Raw genomic sequence first — 16,532 nt, forward strand, 5'->3', positions numbered from 1 at the left:
ATCGTTGCGAAACCTGGAGGAAGTACAACAATGCAGCTTTGCAAAAAATATTTTATTACAAGCTTCTTTGCCATACTATGCATATAACTGGTTATGACACAACAGGTGTGGTGAGTATTTGGATTGAATATAGGCAGACTTGACATATTTTGTCGCAGCAGATGCTGGCACTGGACCGTGCAGAACACCGTTGAAGAAATGGCACCTTGGTTAAACTATCAACAAGGTAATTGCTTACAGTCACAGCTGGGATTTTCTTCAATAACACTTATTTAAACCACCAATATAAAGATAGTATTACAATTTTAACTTAGTATATACAGTCATTTATACTATTATTCATTAAATAATTGTCTTGTTAGTTTCTCAGTCTACTATTCTCCACCTCTGTGACTGTACTCATGAATATCTGCACAACCTAAGCATTTAAAAAACAAACTTAATCTACCTTTTTTTTGTCTCCACAAAATTCCAAAGGCCTTTCTGCAGCTTAAGCATCACATTAAAACAATTTAAAATGAATTTACACATTTAGGACTATACAGATTCTATTTTGTCATTGCCACATTTAAACACTCAGATAAATGTTAGCTTAATTACAACTGAACGTAGTTTTTAAACCTGTACAAAACATTTAATCAATCTAAAAAATAAAACACTTTGTTTTGTGCACCTTCTAGTCTGAATGCAGCCTGTGTGCTTTAGGAGATAATACAGTTTTTGGAGCGGTGGCTCTTTCTGCGACCAGTCTTAGAGCCACGACTTTGGGATGCGAGGGCGGTGACCCTCGGGTAGTCTTCGGCATAGTAGCGCACAGGGGGCCGCGGCTGGGGTATAGGTTGACCCAGGAAGTATCCCTCTTCCTCGGAATCTGATGACGATGACGAGCAAGTGGAACACCACTCATCCTCATCTTTGTACAGACTCATGAAATGCTCAACCCGAGGGTCTCCATGAGATGGCCCCTGAAACATACACTCTGACCTGGTTTGAGAGTAGGCCAGAGGCTGCCCTGGAGAGGGATGTCGAGGGTCGACAGGATTCTGTCGGTTCTGTCGATAGGGTCTCTGCGCCTTTTCCAGAGGTACCGCATTAAGAGCAATGTCCGAATGGGTTTTGCGACTCCTGTGGTGCCTACTGTGGGGGTGATGCTGTCTGTTGCGCCCATGCTGACTAGATGGGCGGCTTCTGTCCTTTCCTGCCTCATGCGAGTATGCCCTTCGCTGTGGCCTCTCGCTCATGGGATGCATTCTAAGATTGACCTCAAAACCGTCGTTGTATCCGTTGTCCACAGTGTCTTCTGTGAACTTGACCATCTGAGGAGGCCTGGACTGTGACTTGGTCCTCCTCAGAGCAGGTGCATGGACAAAGGGAGATGGTGGCGCTTCGGAATGAGAGTACAGTGAGCGAAGCATTCCCCTTGCTGCTAGGTCTACCTCCTGTCCTTTCTCCTGCTCTGCCTTCTCCATATGAAGGTTGAGAGAGTTGGTACTGTGATGAAGATGGGATGAATTAAAGGTCCCCATGTTGCTCATTTTCTCACTGCCGTCTCCCACCAAATGATCCTGCACTGCATGAAGAGAGTAAATCATTGGTCTCTCCCTGCGATCTCCGTCAACTGATGCACCTAAGGGATCAAACATTTGTTATCAAGGCGTTTTCACTAAAAAAAGAATGGAAATTAAAAACAAAAGTATAATTTCCTTACCAGTGATGTTTGACAGCGCTATGGAGTCCGTAGAGTCTCCAACACCCTGCCCTGCCTTCCTCAGCTCATCAGCGATACATTCCAATGTATCTTGGTACCACTGCCTATTGTCTGGCCACTGGGCATGTTTTCCTTGGTCCTGATCCTGATCCAACTCTAGCTCTTGAATCTTTCTTGCGCTGGCCGGTCCGGGATGACTTCCATACGCTGAGTCTCCTAGCCCATCCTGTGACTGGGCCCAGTACATTTCGGGAAGATGCTTCTTGCTGATGAGACCAGGGCTATGGTTGTTGGTTCGGGATGGGTTAGAAGTCTGGCTCTGCGTGGGACTGGTGGGGGTAGGAGAACAGGCAGTGATTCCCAGTTTGTCAGGCTTTAGCCAAGGGTCAGAAACGTTCACAAGACGATTTCTGTCATGAATGGGACTTGGAGATTTTAGGGATGGCTGATGATTGTGGTGCAACATTTCTTGGTCGCCAAACTTCAGTAGGAGCTGAGTCATATAGTCCTCATGTTGGGCCCATTCCTCTGGATCCTCGTCCCCGCCGGCGTCCTGCTCTTCACGATCCCTCCAGAACTGTTCTTCATCCAGTCCTAAATGGGAAAGCTTTTGCCCAACAATATCCACATCTCTTTCAACTTCACATGCAGAGACGGTGGTAGAGGCGTTTAAAACTTGTGACTGTCTCCACTGCTCTGAAGGTCTGCTGCTCTTCCCCATGCGGACGCTGCGCCGGGATTCACGAGAGCGAGCAGACTGGAAAGCGGAGTCGGACGAGTCCGAGGCGTGGATATCCTCTCCTTGGCTGCAGGCTTTTGAACAGTAAATGCGCCCTTGCTTTGGCAGGAAAGGACAGCCGAGCAAGGAGGTCTTACACTGTGCGCAGGAAAAGCACTCGTCTGTGGCGTGCCAGTGTCCACCTTCGTAGGTCATTTGAGCATGGTCCACTCCTGTAGGGCAAGAGGGAAAAAAGGTGCGTTGAATAAGAAAGTGAAGGATATCTGCAACGGAAGTGTTATCACTTCTCTATCAGGCATGTTAGCTGTTGAGCCTTCAATCTAGATTTGATTGGCTTACCTATGTTTTCTCCACAAGCCTCACAGTACTCCGCATACAGTGATTCAAAGCAGCCGCAGCAGTAGGGCCGGCCATCTTTCATGATGTAGCGTTGCCCCCCTAACATGGTCTCGCACTCAAAGCAGGCAAAGTGCTTCATGTGCCAGTGACGACCCTCCGCCTCAGTGCACTCGTCCGATAAAATAATCTACAGGAGCAATGCGCACAAACTGTTAGTAAAACGCGAAAAAAAGGACCGTAGACGATTGCCAACACTCATGTGTACCTGCTGCTTACCTCATCACATGAAGAACATCTTGGCTTAAGGAGCTCAGCGTGGTGTCTCCCACAGAGGATCTTGCCATTTTGATAGAAATAGATCAGGTCCACAAGCAACTCTTGACATGTGGCGCACACAAAGCATGCTGGGTGCCAGCAGGGGCTCGATCCAGCTCTGGAGGCAAAAATTGCCATCTCCCCTCCACTGATGCCACCTCCACACTGGAAAACATATGTCACAGATTCAATTCCCCCACTGTAAGCATCTTGTTAATGCAGTGGCTTACAGTTAAGACCCTGTAACTCAGGTTGTAATATGGCCAAATCTGTTCATAAGTACTGTATGTTCAATTTGTGGTCGGATAACATATCAAAATAGACGTGTTGATGCCTGTTACACTTCAGCAATACAACGCCAGCCAAAGAGAAATGCCATTGGCATGCGCGATACAGTAGAGAAAGCGCACAACCATGAAGACGGAAATGACATGCTGTCTTATAAATAAGAAAAGTAAAACAATGCTTTTTAGGTTAACACAAGGAACCATCCTTGTTCTATAAGAAAGCCCCCCCTAATTAAATAGTAGTGAAAACTGCACTAGTAATTAGGGACCGCAATGTCCCTTTGGGACAGAAGACCCTATTGTAATTGTAAGGTTTTATTATCCTTTATTATACCGCCGCCTCTTTGAGCTGTAATTTGACCCCCTTAACATGCTTCAAAACTCACCATATTTGACACACACATCAGGACTGGCGAAAATTGCGATCTAATCCAAAAACCTAGCCCCAAAACTCAAAATTGCGCTCTAGCGCCCCCTAGGAAGAAAACACAGACAAAACTGCGTGTAACTCCCACTAGGAATGTCGGAGAGACATGAAACAAAAACCTCTATGTAGGTCTCACTAAGACCTACATTTCATATATTGACAACCCCCAGCTAAAATCAACAGGAAGTTTGCAATTCCCCCTTCAAAACAAAAGTTTTGTAAAAACCGGTCACTTTTTTTCAAAAATTATCTCCTCTGAGCGCGTTTGTCGTGTCGGCTTCAAACTAGCACAGGAGAGAGATTGAACCCCTCTGATTAAAAGTTGACGAAAGAGTTTTAATTACTGCTCCGGTTTGGATTTTATGAACTGATATCCTTCAGCAAAAATCAACAGGAAGTTTGCATTTCCCCCTTCAAAACAAAAGTTTTGTAAAAACAGTCACTTTTGCCTCTTTGAGCTGTAATTTGACCCCCTTAACATGCTTCAAAACTCATCAAACTGAACACACACATCAGGACTGGCAAAAATTGCAATCCAATAAAAAAAAACCAACCCCAAAACTCAAATTTGCGCTCTAGCGCCCCCTAGGAAGAAAACACAGACAAAACTGCTCCTAGGAAGAAAACAGACAAAACTGCCTGTAACTCCCACTAGGAATGTCGGAGAGACATGAAACAAAAACCTCTATGTAGGTCTCACTTAGACCTACATTTCATATATTGACAACCCCCAGCTAAAATCAACAGGAAGTTTGCAATTCCCCCTTCAAAACAAAAGTTTTGTAAAAACCGGTCACTTTTTTTCAAAAATCATCTCCTCTGAGCGCGTTTGTCGTGTCGGCTTCAAACTAGCACAGGAGAGAGATTGAACCCTTCTGATTAAAAGTTGACGAAAGAGTTTTAATTACTGCTCCGGTTTGGATTTTATGAACTGACATCCTTGACATCCTTCAGTAAAAATCCACAGGAAGTTTGCAATTCCCCCTTCAAAACAAAAGTTTTGTAAAAACAGTCACTTTTGCCTCTTTAAGCTATAATTTGACCAACTTAACATGCTTCAAAACTCACCAAACTGAACACACACATCAGGACTGGCAAAAATTGCAATCCAATAAAAAAAACCCAACCCCAAAACTCAAATTTGCGCTCTAGCGCCCCCTAGGAAGAAAACACAGACAAAACTGTTCCTAGGAAGAAAACAGACAAAACTGCCTGTAACTTCCAGTAGGAATGTCATAGAGACATGAAACAAAAACCTCTATGTAGGTCTCACTTAGACCTACATTTCATATATTGACAACCCCCAGCTAAAATCAACAGGAAGTTTGCAATTCCCCCTTCAAAACAAACGTTTTGTAAAAACAGTCACTTTTGCCTCTTTGAGCTATAATTTGACCCCCTTAACAAGCTTCAAAACTCATCAAACTGAACACACACATCAGGACTGGCAAAAATTGCAATCCAATAAAAAAAAACCAACCCCAAAACTCAAATTTGCGCTCTAGCGCCCCCTAGGAAGAAAACACAGACAAAACTGCTCCTAGGAAGAAAACAGACAAAATTGCCTGTAACTTCCAGTAGGAATGTCATAGAGACATGAAACCTCTATGTAGGTCTCACTTAGACCTACATTTCATATATTGACAACCCCCAGTTAAAATCAACAGGAAGTTTGAAATTCCCCCTTCAAAACAAAAGTTTAGTAAAAACTGGTCACCTTTTTTCAAAAATGATTAGCGCGTTTGTCGTGTCGGCTTCAAACTAGCACAGGAGAGAGATTGAACCCTTCTGATTAAAAGTTGACGAAAGAGTTTTAATTACTGCTCCGGTTTGGATTTTATGAACTGACATCCTTGACATCCTTCAGCAAAAATCAACAGGAAGTTTGCAATTCCCCCTTCAAAACAAAAGTTTTGTAAAAACAGTCACTTTTGCCTCTTTGAGCTATAATTTGACCCCCTTAACATGCTTCAAAACTCACCAAACTGAACACACACATCAGGACTGGCAAAAATTGCGATCTAATAAAAAAAAACAACCCCAAAACTCAAATTTGCGCTCTAGCGCCCCCTAGGAAGAAAACACAGACAAAACTGCTCCTAGGAAGAAAACAGACAAAACTGCCTGTAACTTCCAGTAGGAATGTCATAGAGACATGAAACAAAAACCTCTATGTAGGTCTCACTTAGACCTACATTTCATATAATGACAACCCCCAGCTAAAATCAACAGGAAGTTTGCAATTCCCCCTTCAAAACAAAAGTTTTGTAAAAACCGGTCACCTTTTTTCAAAAATTATTAGCGCGTTTGTCGTGTCGGCTTCAAACTAGCACAAGAGAGAGATTGAACCCTTCTGATTAAAAGTTGACGAAAGAGTTTTAATTACTGCTCCGGTTTGGATTTTATGTGCCGTCAAATTCGGTCCCGTCCATCGCTGCTTGCAGCTTTAATTTGTTATTATTTCTTGAGCCTAAACAGAACCCACCGGCCTTGTCTTGAGTTGACAAAGATCGTATGACTCCGCAGAGATTGTCAAAGGCATTTCTGAAGGCACAATCACAGGGCTTTATTTATCCCAGAAGACAGCGATAGCATTGCGTGCCCAGCTGTTTGCCATTATTACAAGAGTGGACCGACCGGGGCCCTGGCTTATGGATGTCCCTGAGAACGACAGCAACCGGAGTCTCATATTTGTATGTGAACATGTGTGCCGTCATGGGCATGGGTATACTCAACCATGTCTGTATGACATGTGGCTTGTGAGTATGACACTATGGATTGGTGACAGTGTGGCATTTCCTCTACGGGTTAGTGTTTGTCGGCATGTGTCGCTACTTCTCAACATATGATGTTTGTTAGCATGTGTTTGGGGCGGCGACCTGCTTTCGACATTGCTGACATAGCCAAGCTGAGGATGTGCTTTCCTCTTTGTTAAGAGCTTAGTTTGTTCAGTGTTGAAGGGACGTTTTTAATAAGGATATCTGGCAAGTGATTGTTGAGCTAAAGGAGATGATTGCATCCGGACGGAGACTTTGTTGGTTAGTTATTGCACAATATTTAGAATTTCCACAGAACTTCATGGATGAACTCTAACTATTGGATAGTGGTCCAAATTAGGGTTGTCCGCACTTGGCAGGGTTCTTATAAATACCAATCCACGTGTCATTCTTACATACACATTGCGCTTCAAATATGCGGCTGCACTACATCACAGATTTTTTTAAAAAGAAGCATATTTTGTACCTAAATTAAGTGTTAAATTAAGCATGTTTTATGTCATGTAGGGTGCTGTGTGTAATGTTCTATATTTTCAATGGAACATTTATGTCAAGTGGATGTGGTGACGGACCCCAAGATGCAGAGACGGCAGGCTTGGTGCAGGAAAACATAATTTAATATCCAAAATAAAGGTAAAACACAAACCAGGAACTAGGAGACAGGAAACAGGATACCAGGAAAATGGTAAACGAGGAACTAGAAGACAGCCCACAGCATACAGGAAAGGGCTAACAGCTATCCAGATTAGGCATACAGGTAGTAGCTACAACGACAATACTCCAGCCCTGACTGGAGGGCAAAGCAGGTCTAAATAGCAGCCGGGTGTGGCCGGGTGCCAATCAGCCACAGCTGAGGGGAAACGGCGCTCAGGGAGAAAAGCAGGAAACTGAACCAAAATAAGAGCGCTGCCAGGAAATAAAAACAAACAGAGGAAAAACCAAAACATAACTAAACTGTCAGTGACAAACCTGACAATTTAAAGTTTTGGTGTTTACTGGCGTCATCTTGCAGTCTGCACGTGTCTCTTATGCGTGACGGCCATCTACTGGTCACACTTATCATCACACCACGTACAAAATGAAATAGCTTCGAGGTCGGCAAGCACAACCAGAAATATTCCATACGTTAGGCGCACCGGTTTATAAGGCACACTGTCGAGTTTTGAGAAAATCAAAGGATTTTAAAGGCCTACTGAAATGAATTTTTTTTATTTAAACGGGGATAGCAGATCCATTCTATGTGTCATACTTGATCATTTCGCGATATTGCCATATTTTTGCTGAAAGGATTTAGTAGAGAACATCGACGATAAAGTTCGCAACTTTTGGTCGCTGATAAAAAAAAGCCTTGCCTGTACCGGAAGTGAAGTGAAGTGAAGTGAAGTGAATTATTTTTATATAGCGCTTTTTATCTAGTGACTCAAAGCGCTTTACATAGTGAAACCCAATATCTAAGTTACATTTAAACCAGTGTGGGTGGCACTGGGAGCAGGTGGGTAAAGTGTCTTGCCCAAGGACACAACGGCAGTGACTAGGATGGCGGAAGCGGGGATCGAACCTGGAACCCTCAAGTTGCTGGCACGGCCGCTCTACCAACCGAGCTATACCGCCCAAAGTAGCGTGACGTCGCAGGTTGAAGGGCTCCTCACATTTCCCCATTGTTTACACCAGCAGCGAGAGCGATTCGGACCGAGAAAGCCCATTAATTTGAGCGGGGATGAAAGATTCGTGGATGAGGAACGTGAGAGTGAAGGACTAGAGTGCAGTGCAGGATGTATCTTTTTTCGCTCTGACCGTAACTTAGGTAAAAGGGCTCATTGGATTCCACACTTTCTCCTTTTTCTATTGTGGATCACGGATTTGTATTTTAAACCACCTCGGATACTATATCCTCTTGAAAATGAGAGTCGAGAACACGAAATGACGTCACTCACCTCACGGCCACACACATACGCTACTGTCATAACATTTTCTTTCCAATTCATTAATTAGGCAACTAATTTGAAACTGGTGTGGGTGGCTCTATATATACTAGCCCACTGCAGACACATGCAGAAATCAACATGGAATCGAAAAGTATTAAATCTGTGACAAAAATAATACCCGCTCTGTCTAAACCAGGGGTCACCAACCTTTTTGAAAGCAAGAGCTACTTCTTGGGTACTGATTAATGCGAAGGGCTACCAGTTTGATACACACTTGGATAAATTGCCAGAAATAGCCAATTTGCTCAATTTACCTTTAACTCTATGTTATTATTAATAATTAATGATATTTACACTTAATTGAACGGTTTAAAAGAGGAGAAAACACGAAAAAAATGACAATTAAATTATGAAACATTGTTTATCTTCAATTTCGACTCTTTAAAATTCAAAATTCAACCGAAAAAAAGAAAAGAAAAACTAGCTAATTCGAATATTTTCGAAAAAATTTAAAAAATAATTTATGGAGCATCATTAATTTAATTTAAGATTAATTTTAGAATTTTGAGGACATGTTTTAAATAGGTTAAAATCCAATCTGCACTTTGTTAGAATATATAACAAATTGGACCAAGCTATATTTCTAACAAAGACAAATCATTATTTCTTCTAGATTTTCCAGAACAAAAATTTTAAAAGAAATTCAAAAGACTTTGAAATAAGATTTCAATTTGATTCTACAGATTTTCTAGATTTGCCAGAATAATTTTTTTGAATTTTAATCATAATAAGTTTGAAGAAATATTTCACAAATATTCTTTGTCGAAAAAACAGAAGCTAAAATGAAGAATTAAATTAAAATGTATTTATTATTCTTTACAATAGAAAAAACAAATTTACTTGAACATTGATTTAAATTGTCAGGAAAGAAGAGGAAGGAATTTAAAAGGTAAAAAAGGTATATGTGTTTAAAAATCCTAAAATCATTTTTAAGGTTGTATTTTTTCTCTAAAATTGTCTTTCTGAAAGTTATAAGAAGCAAAGTAAAAAAATTAATGAATTTATTTAAACAAGTGAAGACCAAGTCTTTAAAATATTTCCTTGGATTCTCAAATTCTATTTGAGTTTTGTCTCTCTTAGAATTAAAAATGTCGGGCAAAGCGAGACCAGCTTGCTAGTAAATAAATACAATTTAAAAAATAGAGGCAGCTCACTGGTAAGTGCTGCTATTTGAGCTATTTTTAGAACAGGCCGGCGGGCTACTCATCTGGTCCTTACGGGCTACCTGGTGCCCGCGGGCACCGCGTTGGTGACCCCTGGTCTAAACGATACCGTTTGATCAGCTGCTCGTCATCAAACAAATCCAGAACATCGTTCCGTTCCCTGAACGTTGGCGCACGTCTCTCTCGCCTCAGTGCCATCCCCTGCTGGCAACTCCTAACCACTTAAGACACCTCTGAAGGTCTCTTAAATATCGTGGAGAGTAGGAGTGATTCTTAGACTTAAGAACGTTGATAAAAAGCTTTTATTCTTAAGTTTGAGAGTAGGACTAAATTTCGCAAATTCTCAGGACTTAAGTGTAAAATGGCACTCTAAGAAGCTTGATAAGTACGGCCCCAGATATGTAAACCTGAAGCAGTTGTAGATTGTTGGCGGGAAATTGGCAAGACAATTCTTCTCAGGGCGCTGACTTTACTGCTCGGTTTGCGCACAACATTTCCCTCGCTTCCTCAAAGTAATGACGGGGATTTATTTGCGAGTTCCAAACTACATCAGCCAATCAGACTAGCTTAAGATATAAATAGTGCGCCCCTTGGTTTTTATGCCTGATGGCTACATGAGCACTTAATGACCTCTTTGTGTGTGTGTGTGTGTGTGTGTGTGTGTGTGTGTGTGTGTGTGTGTGTGTGTGTGTGTGTGTGTGTGTGTGTGTGTGTGTGTGTGTGTGTGTGTGTGTGTGTGAGGACATTTGCCTGGTCCTCACAACTACAGAAGTAAAATATTTTTTTTACTTTGTGTGTTTTGCATTCTGAAGTGAGGTTGCAACTAGGGATGTCCGATAAATGTTTTAAAATTTAATTATTGGTATCGTTTTTTTTTATAATCGGTATCGTTTTTTTTTTTATTTTTATTTTTTATTTTTTATTAAATCAACATAAAAAACACAAGATACACTTACGATTAGTGCACCAACCCCAAAAAAATATTATCGGTATCGTTTTTTTTAAATTAATTTTTTTAATTTTTTTATTAAATCAACATAAAAAACACAAGATACACTTACGATTAGTGCACCAACCCAAAAAAAATATTATCGGTATTGTTTTTTTTTAATTATTTAAAAAAAAAAAAATTAAATCAACATAAAAAACACAAGATACACTTACGATTAGTGCACCAACCCCAAAAAAATATTATCGGTATCGTTTTTTTTTTGTTTTTTTAAATTAAATCAACATAAAAAACACAAGATACACTTACAATTAGTGCACCAACCCAAAAAAAATATTATCGGTATCGTTTTTTAAATTTTTTTTTAAAACATTTTATTAAATCAACATAAAAAACACAAGATACACTTACAATTAGTGCTCCAACCCAAAAAAAATATTATCGGTATCGTTTTTTTTTGTTTTTTTTTATTAAATCAACATAAAAAACACAAGATACACTTACGATTAGTGCACCAACCCAAAAAAAATATTATCGGTATCGTTTTTTTTTTATTATTTAAAAATAAATAAATTAAATCAACATAAAAAACACAAGATACACTTACGATTAGTGCACCAACCCCGAAAAAATATTATCGGTATCGTTTTTGTTTTTTTTTTAAATTAAATCAACATAAAAAACACAAGATACACTTACAATTAGTGCACCAACCCAAAAAAATTATTATCGGTATCGTTTTTTAAATTTTTTTTTAAAACATTTTATTAAATCAACATAAAAAACACAAGATACACTTACAATTAGTGCTCCAACCCAAAAAAAACCTCCCTCCCCCATTCACACTCATTCACACAAAAGGGTTGTTTCTTTCTGTTATTAATATTCTGCTTCCTACATTATATATCAATATATATCAATACAGTCTGCAAGGGATACAGTCTGTAAGCACACATGATTGTGCGTGCTGCTGCTCCACTAATAGTACTAACCTTTAACAGTTAATTTGACTCATTTTCATTCATTACTAGTTTCTATGTAACTCAAGAAAATGTTTTTAATTTATTTATCTTATTTTATTAATTTTTTAAAAAAGTACCTTATCTTCACCATACCTGGTTGTCCAAATTAGGCATAATAATGTGTTAATTCCACGACTGTATATATCGGTTGATATCGGTATCGGTAATTAAAGAGTTGGACAATATCGGAATATCGGATATCGGCGAAAAGCCATTATCGGACATCCCTAGTTGCAACTCTCTACTCCCATCTAGGGCTAGATATATATTTTTTCATCATTCTAGCTATAGTGGAAAGGGGGGCCCTCACAACCTACTAACTAAACGTGGGTCCACACAAAGTAGGCAAGACATGTATGCGTGTGTGTGTGTGTGTGTGTGTGTGTGTGTGTGTGTGTGTGTGTGTGTGGTCGTGCTACCTACATTCTCGCAGCGTGTGTGTTGCAGAGCTCGGGGCAGGATCTTGGGCATTCCCCTCCCGAGTGCCTCTCTCTTCCGCTGGTCGCTGAACACGTGAAGCTCCCTTTTCTCCTCCTCTGTCAGAGATTGGCAGTAACGAACCTGCTCGAGACAGAAGTGTTTTTTTTGTGAGAAAAAAAAAAAACAGCCTAAAAAAAAGTCGTTTGTTTGAAAAATCATCTACCCAAAGCTTTTGTTGAAAGGATGGCACGGGCGAGACGTAAACCCCTTGCTTGTGTTTAGAGACGGTGATCAATGCCCGGATAAAAGACATGCTGGTGCACTTTCTCCCTCCCTAACCACAGTTACGCAAGGAATTCTCCTCAATCACCAACAAACATTATAAAACCAGCCCGTTAAACGTTATGTTTATACAGAGACCACCTCAGTCGGACGGAGCCCCCCCGTGTGGCCTGATAAAGCCCCGCGCCCTATCTTCTCATGTAAACTCTTATCAGCGCAGATGTGAAAGGAGTGCTGCGCTACGCACCATAAAGCTGGTGGCCATTGTTCTGTTGGTGTTAGTCTAAGCTGTAATCAGCTGCTGACGCTTTATTGCAACATGCACCGCTTTCTCTGAACGAGTGATCCCATTTTTTCCCTTTAAATTAGGAAAAGCTCGGAGTGAAGTTCCGTCATGCCTAGGGATGATGTTCGAAACCTGTTCTCCCGGTTGTTCGATAAGAAAAGAACCGTTCGATAAGAAAATAACCGATTCCATAGACTCGAATCCCTTTTTGAGAACCGGTTCCCGTTATCGAGGCCACTATAGTAAAGAAAAAGAGTTGGTTCTTTATTCGAATCCGTGGGAACGAATCCCGTCCTACAAGAAATGCCCTGTGGGACATCACAGGAAATGACGTAGCTCAGTCATTAGACTGATCACAGGAAATGACGTAGCTCAGTCATTGGACTGAGCTACGTCATTTCCTGTGATGTCACACAAGCAGCAAAAATAATGGCCCGGAAAAAAACGCCTCAAGGCATGGCTATTCACCTATAGCAGGGGTCGGCAACCTTTACCACTCAAAGAGCCATTTTGGCAAGTTTCACAAATTAAAGAAAATAATGGGAGCCACAAAACAATTTTTTAAAATTTAAAATGAAAAACACCGCATACAAAGCTCTTTGTGCTATGTTAACCAGGGGTCTCCGACACACGCCACCGGCACGCACTTTAATGTGGAAATTTGATGTTAGTGCGGCCCGGGAGTTTTGAATGAATGGCGCTTGATAGCGTCATACTTGCCAACACTCCCATTTTTCCCGGGGGACTCCCGAACATCAGGGCATGATGACACTGCTCTTGGCGCCCTCTACAGTCTGCCCTAACAGTGTACCTGCTCGATCACATGTAGACTGCAGTTTCAGCTTGCTCACGTAAGTGACAGCAAGGCGTACTACCTCAGCAGCCAAACATTTTACACTGACGGTACCAATACCCAGAATCCCATGCAGCCCTAACTCTTCCGCTCAACCAACGCACGGAGAGGGGGGGGGGGGGGGGGGGGTGTTGATGTGTGGGGGGATTTGGTGGTAGCGGGGGTGTATAATGTAGACCGGAAGAGTTAGGGCTGCATGGGATTCTGGGTATTGGTTGTGTTGTGTTATGTTGTGTTACGGTGGGATGTTCTCCAGAAATGTGTTTTTCATTCTTTTTTGGTGTGGGTTCACAGTGTGGCGCATATTTGTACGTAACAATGTTAAAGTTGTTTGATACGGCTACCGTCAGTGTAAGCTGTGTGGCTGATGAGTAAGTATGCTTTGCTGTCTCCTACGTGTGCAAGTAAAAGCTACATACAACTAGTGGCCGGGCTGGCACCCTGTCTGTAAATGCTATAGAGGACAATTACTGCAGTGCAATTAGGGCACTCCCTTTATTTAGTAATTAGAGTGTAAATAGGATTATATTTTCCCTTGGAGTTACCTATGAGAGACACTGAGATCCATAAATCTCCTGGGAAAATCTGGGAGGTCGGCAAGTATGTAGCTGAGCCGCATCAGAGTGGTCAAAGAGCCGCATGCGGCTCCGGAGCCGCGGGTTGACCGACCCCTGACCTATAGTGATCACAGAGACAGGTTGTTTTTGTGTTACTGTATATATTTGTTTTTCTGAAAAATCCCACTTAATATACTTTGGGTAACAACAGTCAATATTTATTTATTTTATTTTTTTAAAGGTGTAACAGTCAATATTTATTTATTTATTTGATTAGATTTTTTTCTAATAAAATAAAAGTGAGCTTTTGTTAAACCAAATATTGTGTTTTTTCCTTATACAACAACCTATCTGGATTCGATAAGAGAATCGATAAGGAATCGGTTCGATAATAGGCTCAAAACTCGATAATTTCTTATCAAACATCATCCCTAATCATGCCAAAGACTATAAAAATGGGACCCATTACGTCCTGCTTGGCACTCAGCATCAAGGGTTGGAATTGGGGGGTTAAATCACCAAAATATAGACTAGACTACTGCAAGGCACTTCTTGTCGGGATCCCCAGCAAGAACATCCAGAAGCTGCAGTACATACAGAATAGAGCTGCTAGGATCCTGATGAGAGTGCGGAAATATGACCATATCACACCAACTCTCAAATCCCTTCACTGGCTTCCTGTTCCACTCAGGATTGAATTCAAAGTCTCCCTACTAACCCACCAGTGCCCTCCATGGAAATGCCCCTCTCCACCTCAAAAGAACTACTCACCCCCAAATCCTCCACCCGACACATTTTCGCTCCGGACAGGCTAACCTCCTCCAACCTCCGAGGACAAAGCTACGAACAGCTCCGCCGCTCCCAGTCTGTGGAACGCTCTCCCTGACCACCTGAGGGCACCACAGACTGTGGATGCTTTAAAAAAAAAAAAGGCTTAAAAACCCTTCTTTTTAAAAAAGCCTTTTTTTTTTTTTTAAAGATATATGCATATTAGTTCTAGTTTTTATTTTTATTTATTTTTTATTATCTTTTTTTTTTTTAATACATTGTTTACTCAATGTAGGTGCTTTTTACAAATAAAATCTATTATTATTATTATTATAAAAATGATTCCCGGGCGCGGCCACCGCTGCTGCCCACTGCTCCCCTCACCTCTCAGGGGGTGACAAGGGGATGGGTCAAATGCAGAGGACACATTTCACCACAACTAGTGTGTGTGTGACAATCATTGGTACTTTAACTTTAACTTTAACTTTGAGTTCATGGCTTTACCTCGTTGTCGTGAGGCGGCAGCTGGTAGAGCAGTTGTCGGATCCGATGTTTCTCGCCAGAGCTGTTAACGTACGGCACTTTGTCCTCCGGCAGGCAGGAAAAATACATCTGGACCTGCAGAGGCAAGAAGTTTGGTAGTTCAGAGTCTTGCAAACATTACACTTTGGAATGAATTGGAAGACGCGAGAAGCAAATATGGAATCAATGAATGGATAAAGGCTGCTACTGTGTGTGTGTGTGTGTGTGTGTGTGTGTGTGTGTGTGTGTGTGTGTGTGTGAGTGTGTGTGTGTGTGTGTGTGTGTGTGTGTGTGGGGTGCGCGTGTGCCCTTATTTTTCGATTTGTCGGGCCAAACATGTCAATCTTGATCCTGTCACAGGCAACCGACTGTGAAATGTCTGTGACACGCGAGAGAGCACTGTTTGCTTAACCCGTTTCCCACTGAAGAGTATAAAATGTTTACGTTTTCCGAGATTTTTATGGGGAAAACACCAAACAATAATACACAGACGAGCTGTTAGCTATGGCCACAAGCGAAACCGTGTAGTTGCAGAGCGCCGGTGTCTAAACTCAAGGCCCGCGGGGTCAGAGCTGGCTTGCCATGTCATTTATGTGGCAGGCAAAAATATGAAAATAATAATGCACTTTCTAGCTAAATGTATGGTTTTTTTAATTCAATTTGACATAAAAATGTACTCCTGTAGTGCATATGTTCTACTACACCATGGGTCCACAGTCCAACCCCGCGGGACAACCCAGGTTAAATTATTATTTTTTGTACTTTTTTAATCTGTCCTGTCCAGCCACTCAGGCAAATCATATTGTTGATGTAGATCAGGGGTCACCAACGTGGTGCCCGCGGGCACCAGGTAGCCCGTAAGGACCAGATGAGTAGCCCGCTGGCCTGTTCTAAAAATAGCTCAAATAGCAGCACTTACCAGTGAGCTGCCTCTATTTTTTTAATTGTATTTATTTACTAGCAAGCTGGTCTCGCTTTGCCTGACATTTTTGATTCTAAGAGAGACAAAAACTCAAATAGAATTTGAAAATCCAAGAAAATATATTAAAGACTTGGTCTCACTTGTTTAAATAAATTCATTATTTTTTTTACTTTGCTGCTTATAACTTTTCAGAAAGACAAGTTTAGAGAAA

At 41.2% G+C, this 16,532-nt stretch overlaps 1 protein-coding gene across 1 annotated transcript; it reads right to left on the bottom strand.

Moving 5' to 3' along the window:
• Window positions 1-65: 65 nt before the first annotated feature.
• LOC133662497 (prickle-like protein 1) lies at window positions 66-15,499 on the bottom strand. Its single transcript, XM_062066554.1, has 6 exons — window positions 15,382-15,499; window positions 12,135-12,272; window positions 3,063-3,266; window positions 2,787-2,973; window positions 1,709-2,659; window positions 66-1,627 (listed from the first exon to the last, which is right to left on the bottom strand). Exons 1-6 carry the CDS (start codon window positions 15,487-15,489, stop codon window positions 702-704), a joined length of 2,514 nt encoding a protein of 837 aa, XP_061922538.1. The 5' UTR covers window positions 15,490-15,499; the 3' UTR covers window positions 66-701.
• Between the last annotated feature and the right edge of the window lie 1,033 nt (window positions 15,500-16,532).

This window comes from Entelurus aequoreus, linkage group LG12, assembly GCF_033978785.1.
Source record: "Entelurus aequoreus isolate RoL-2023_Sb linkage group LG12, RoL_Eaeq_v1.1, whole genome shotgun sequence".
Classification (NCBI taxonomy): Eukaryota; Metazoa; Chordata; class Actinopteri; order Syngnathiformes; family Syngnathidae; genus Entelurus; species Entelurus aequoreus.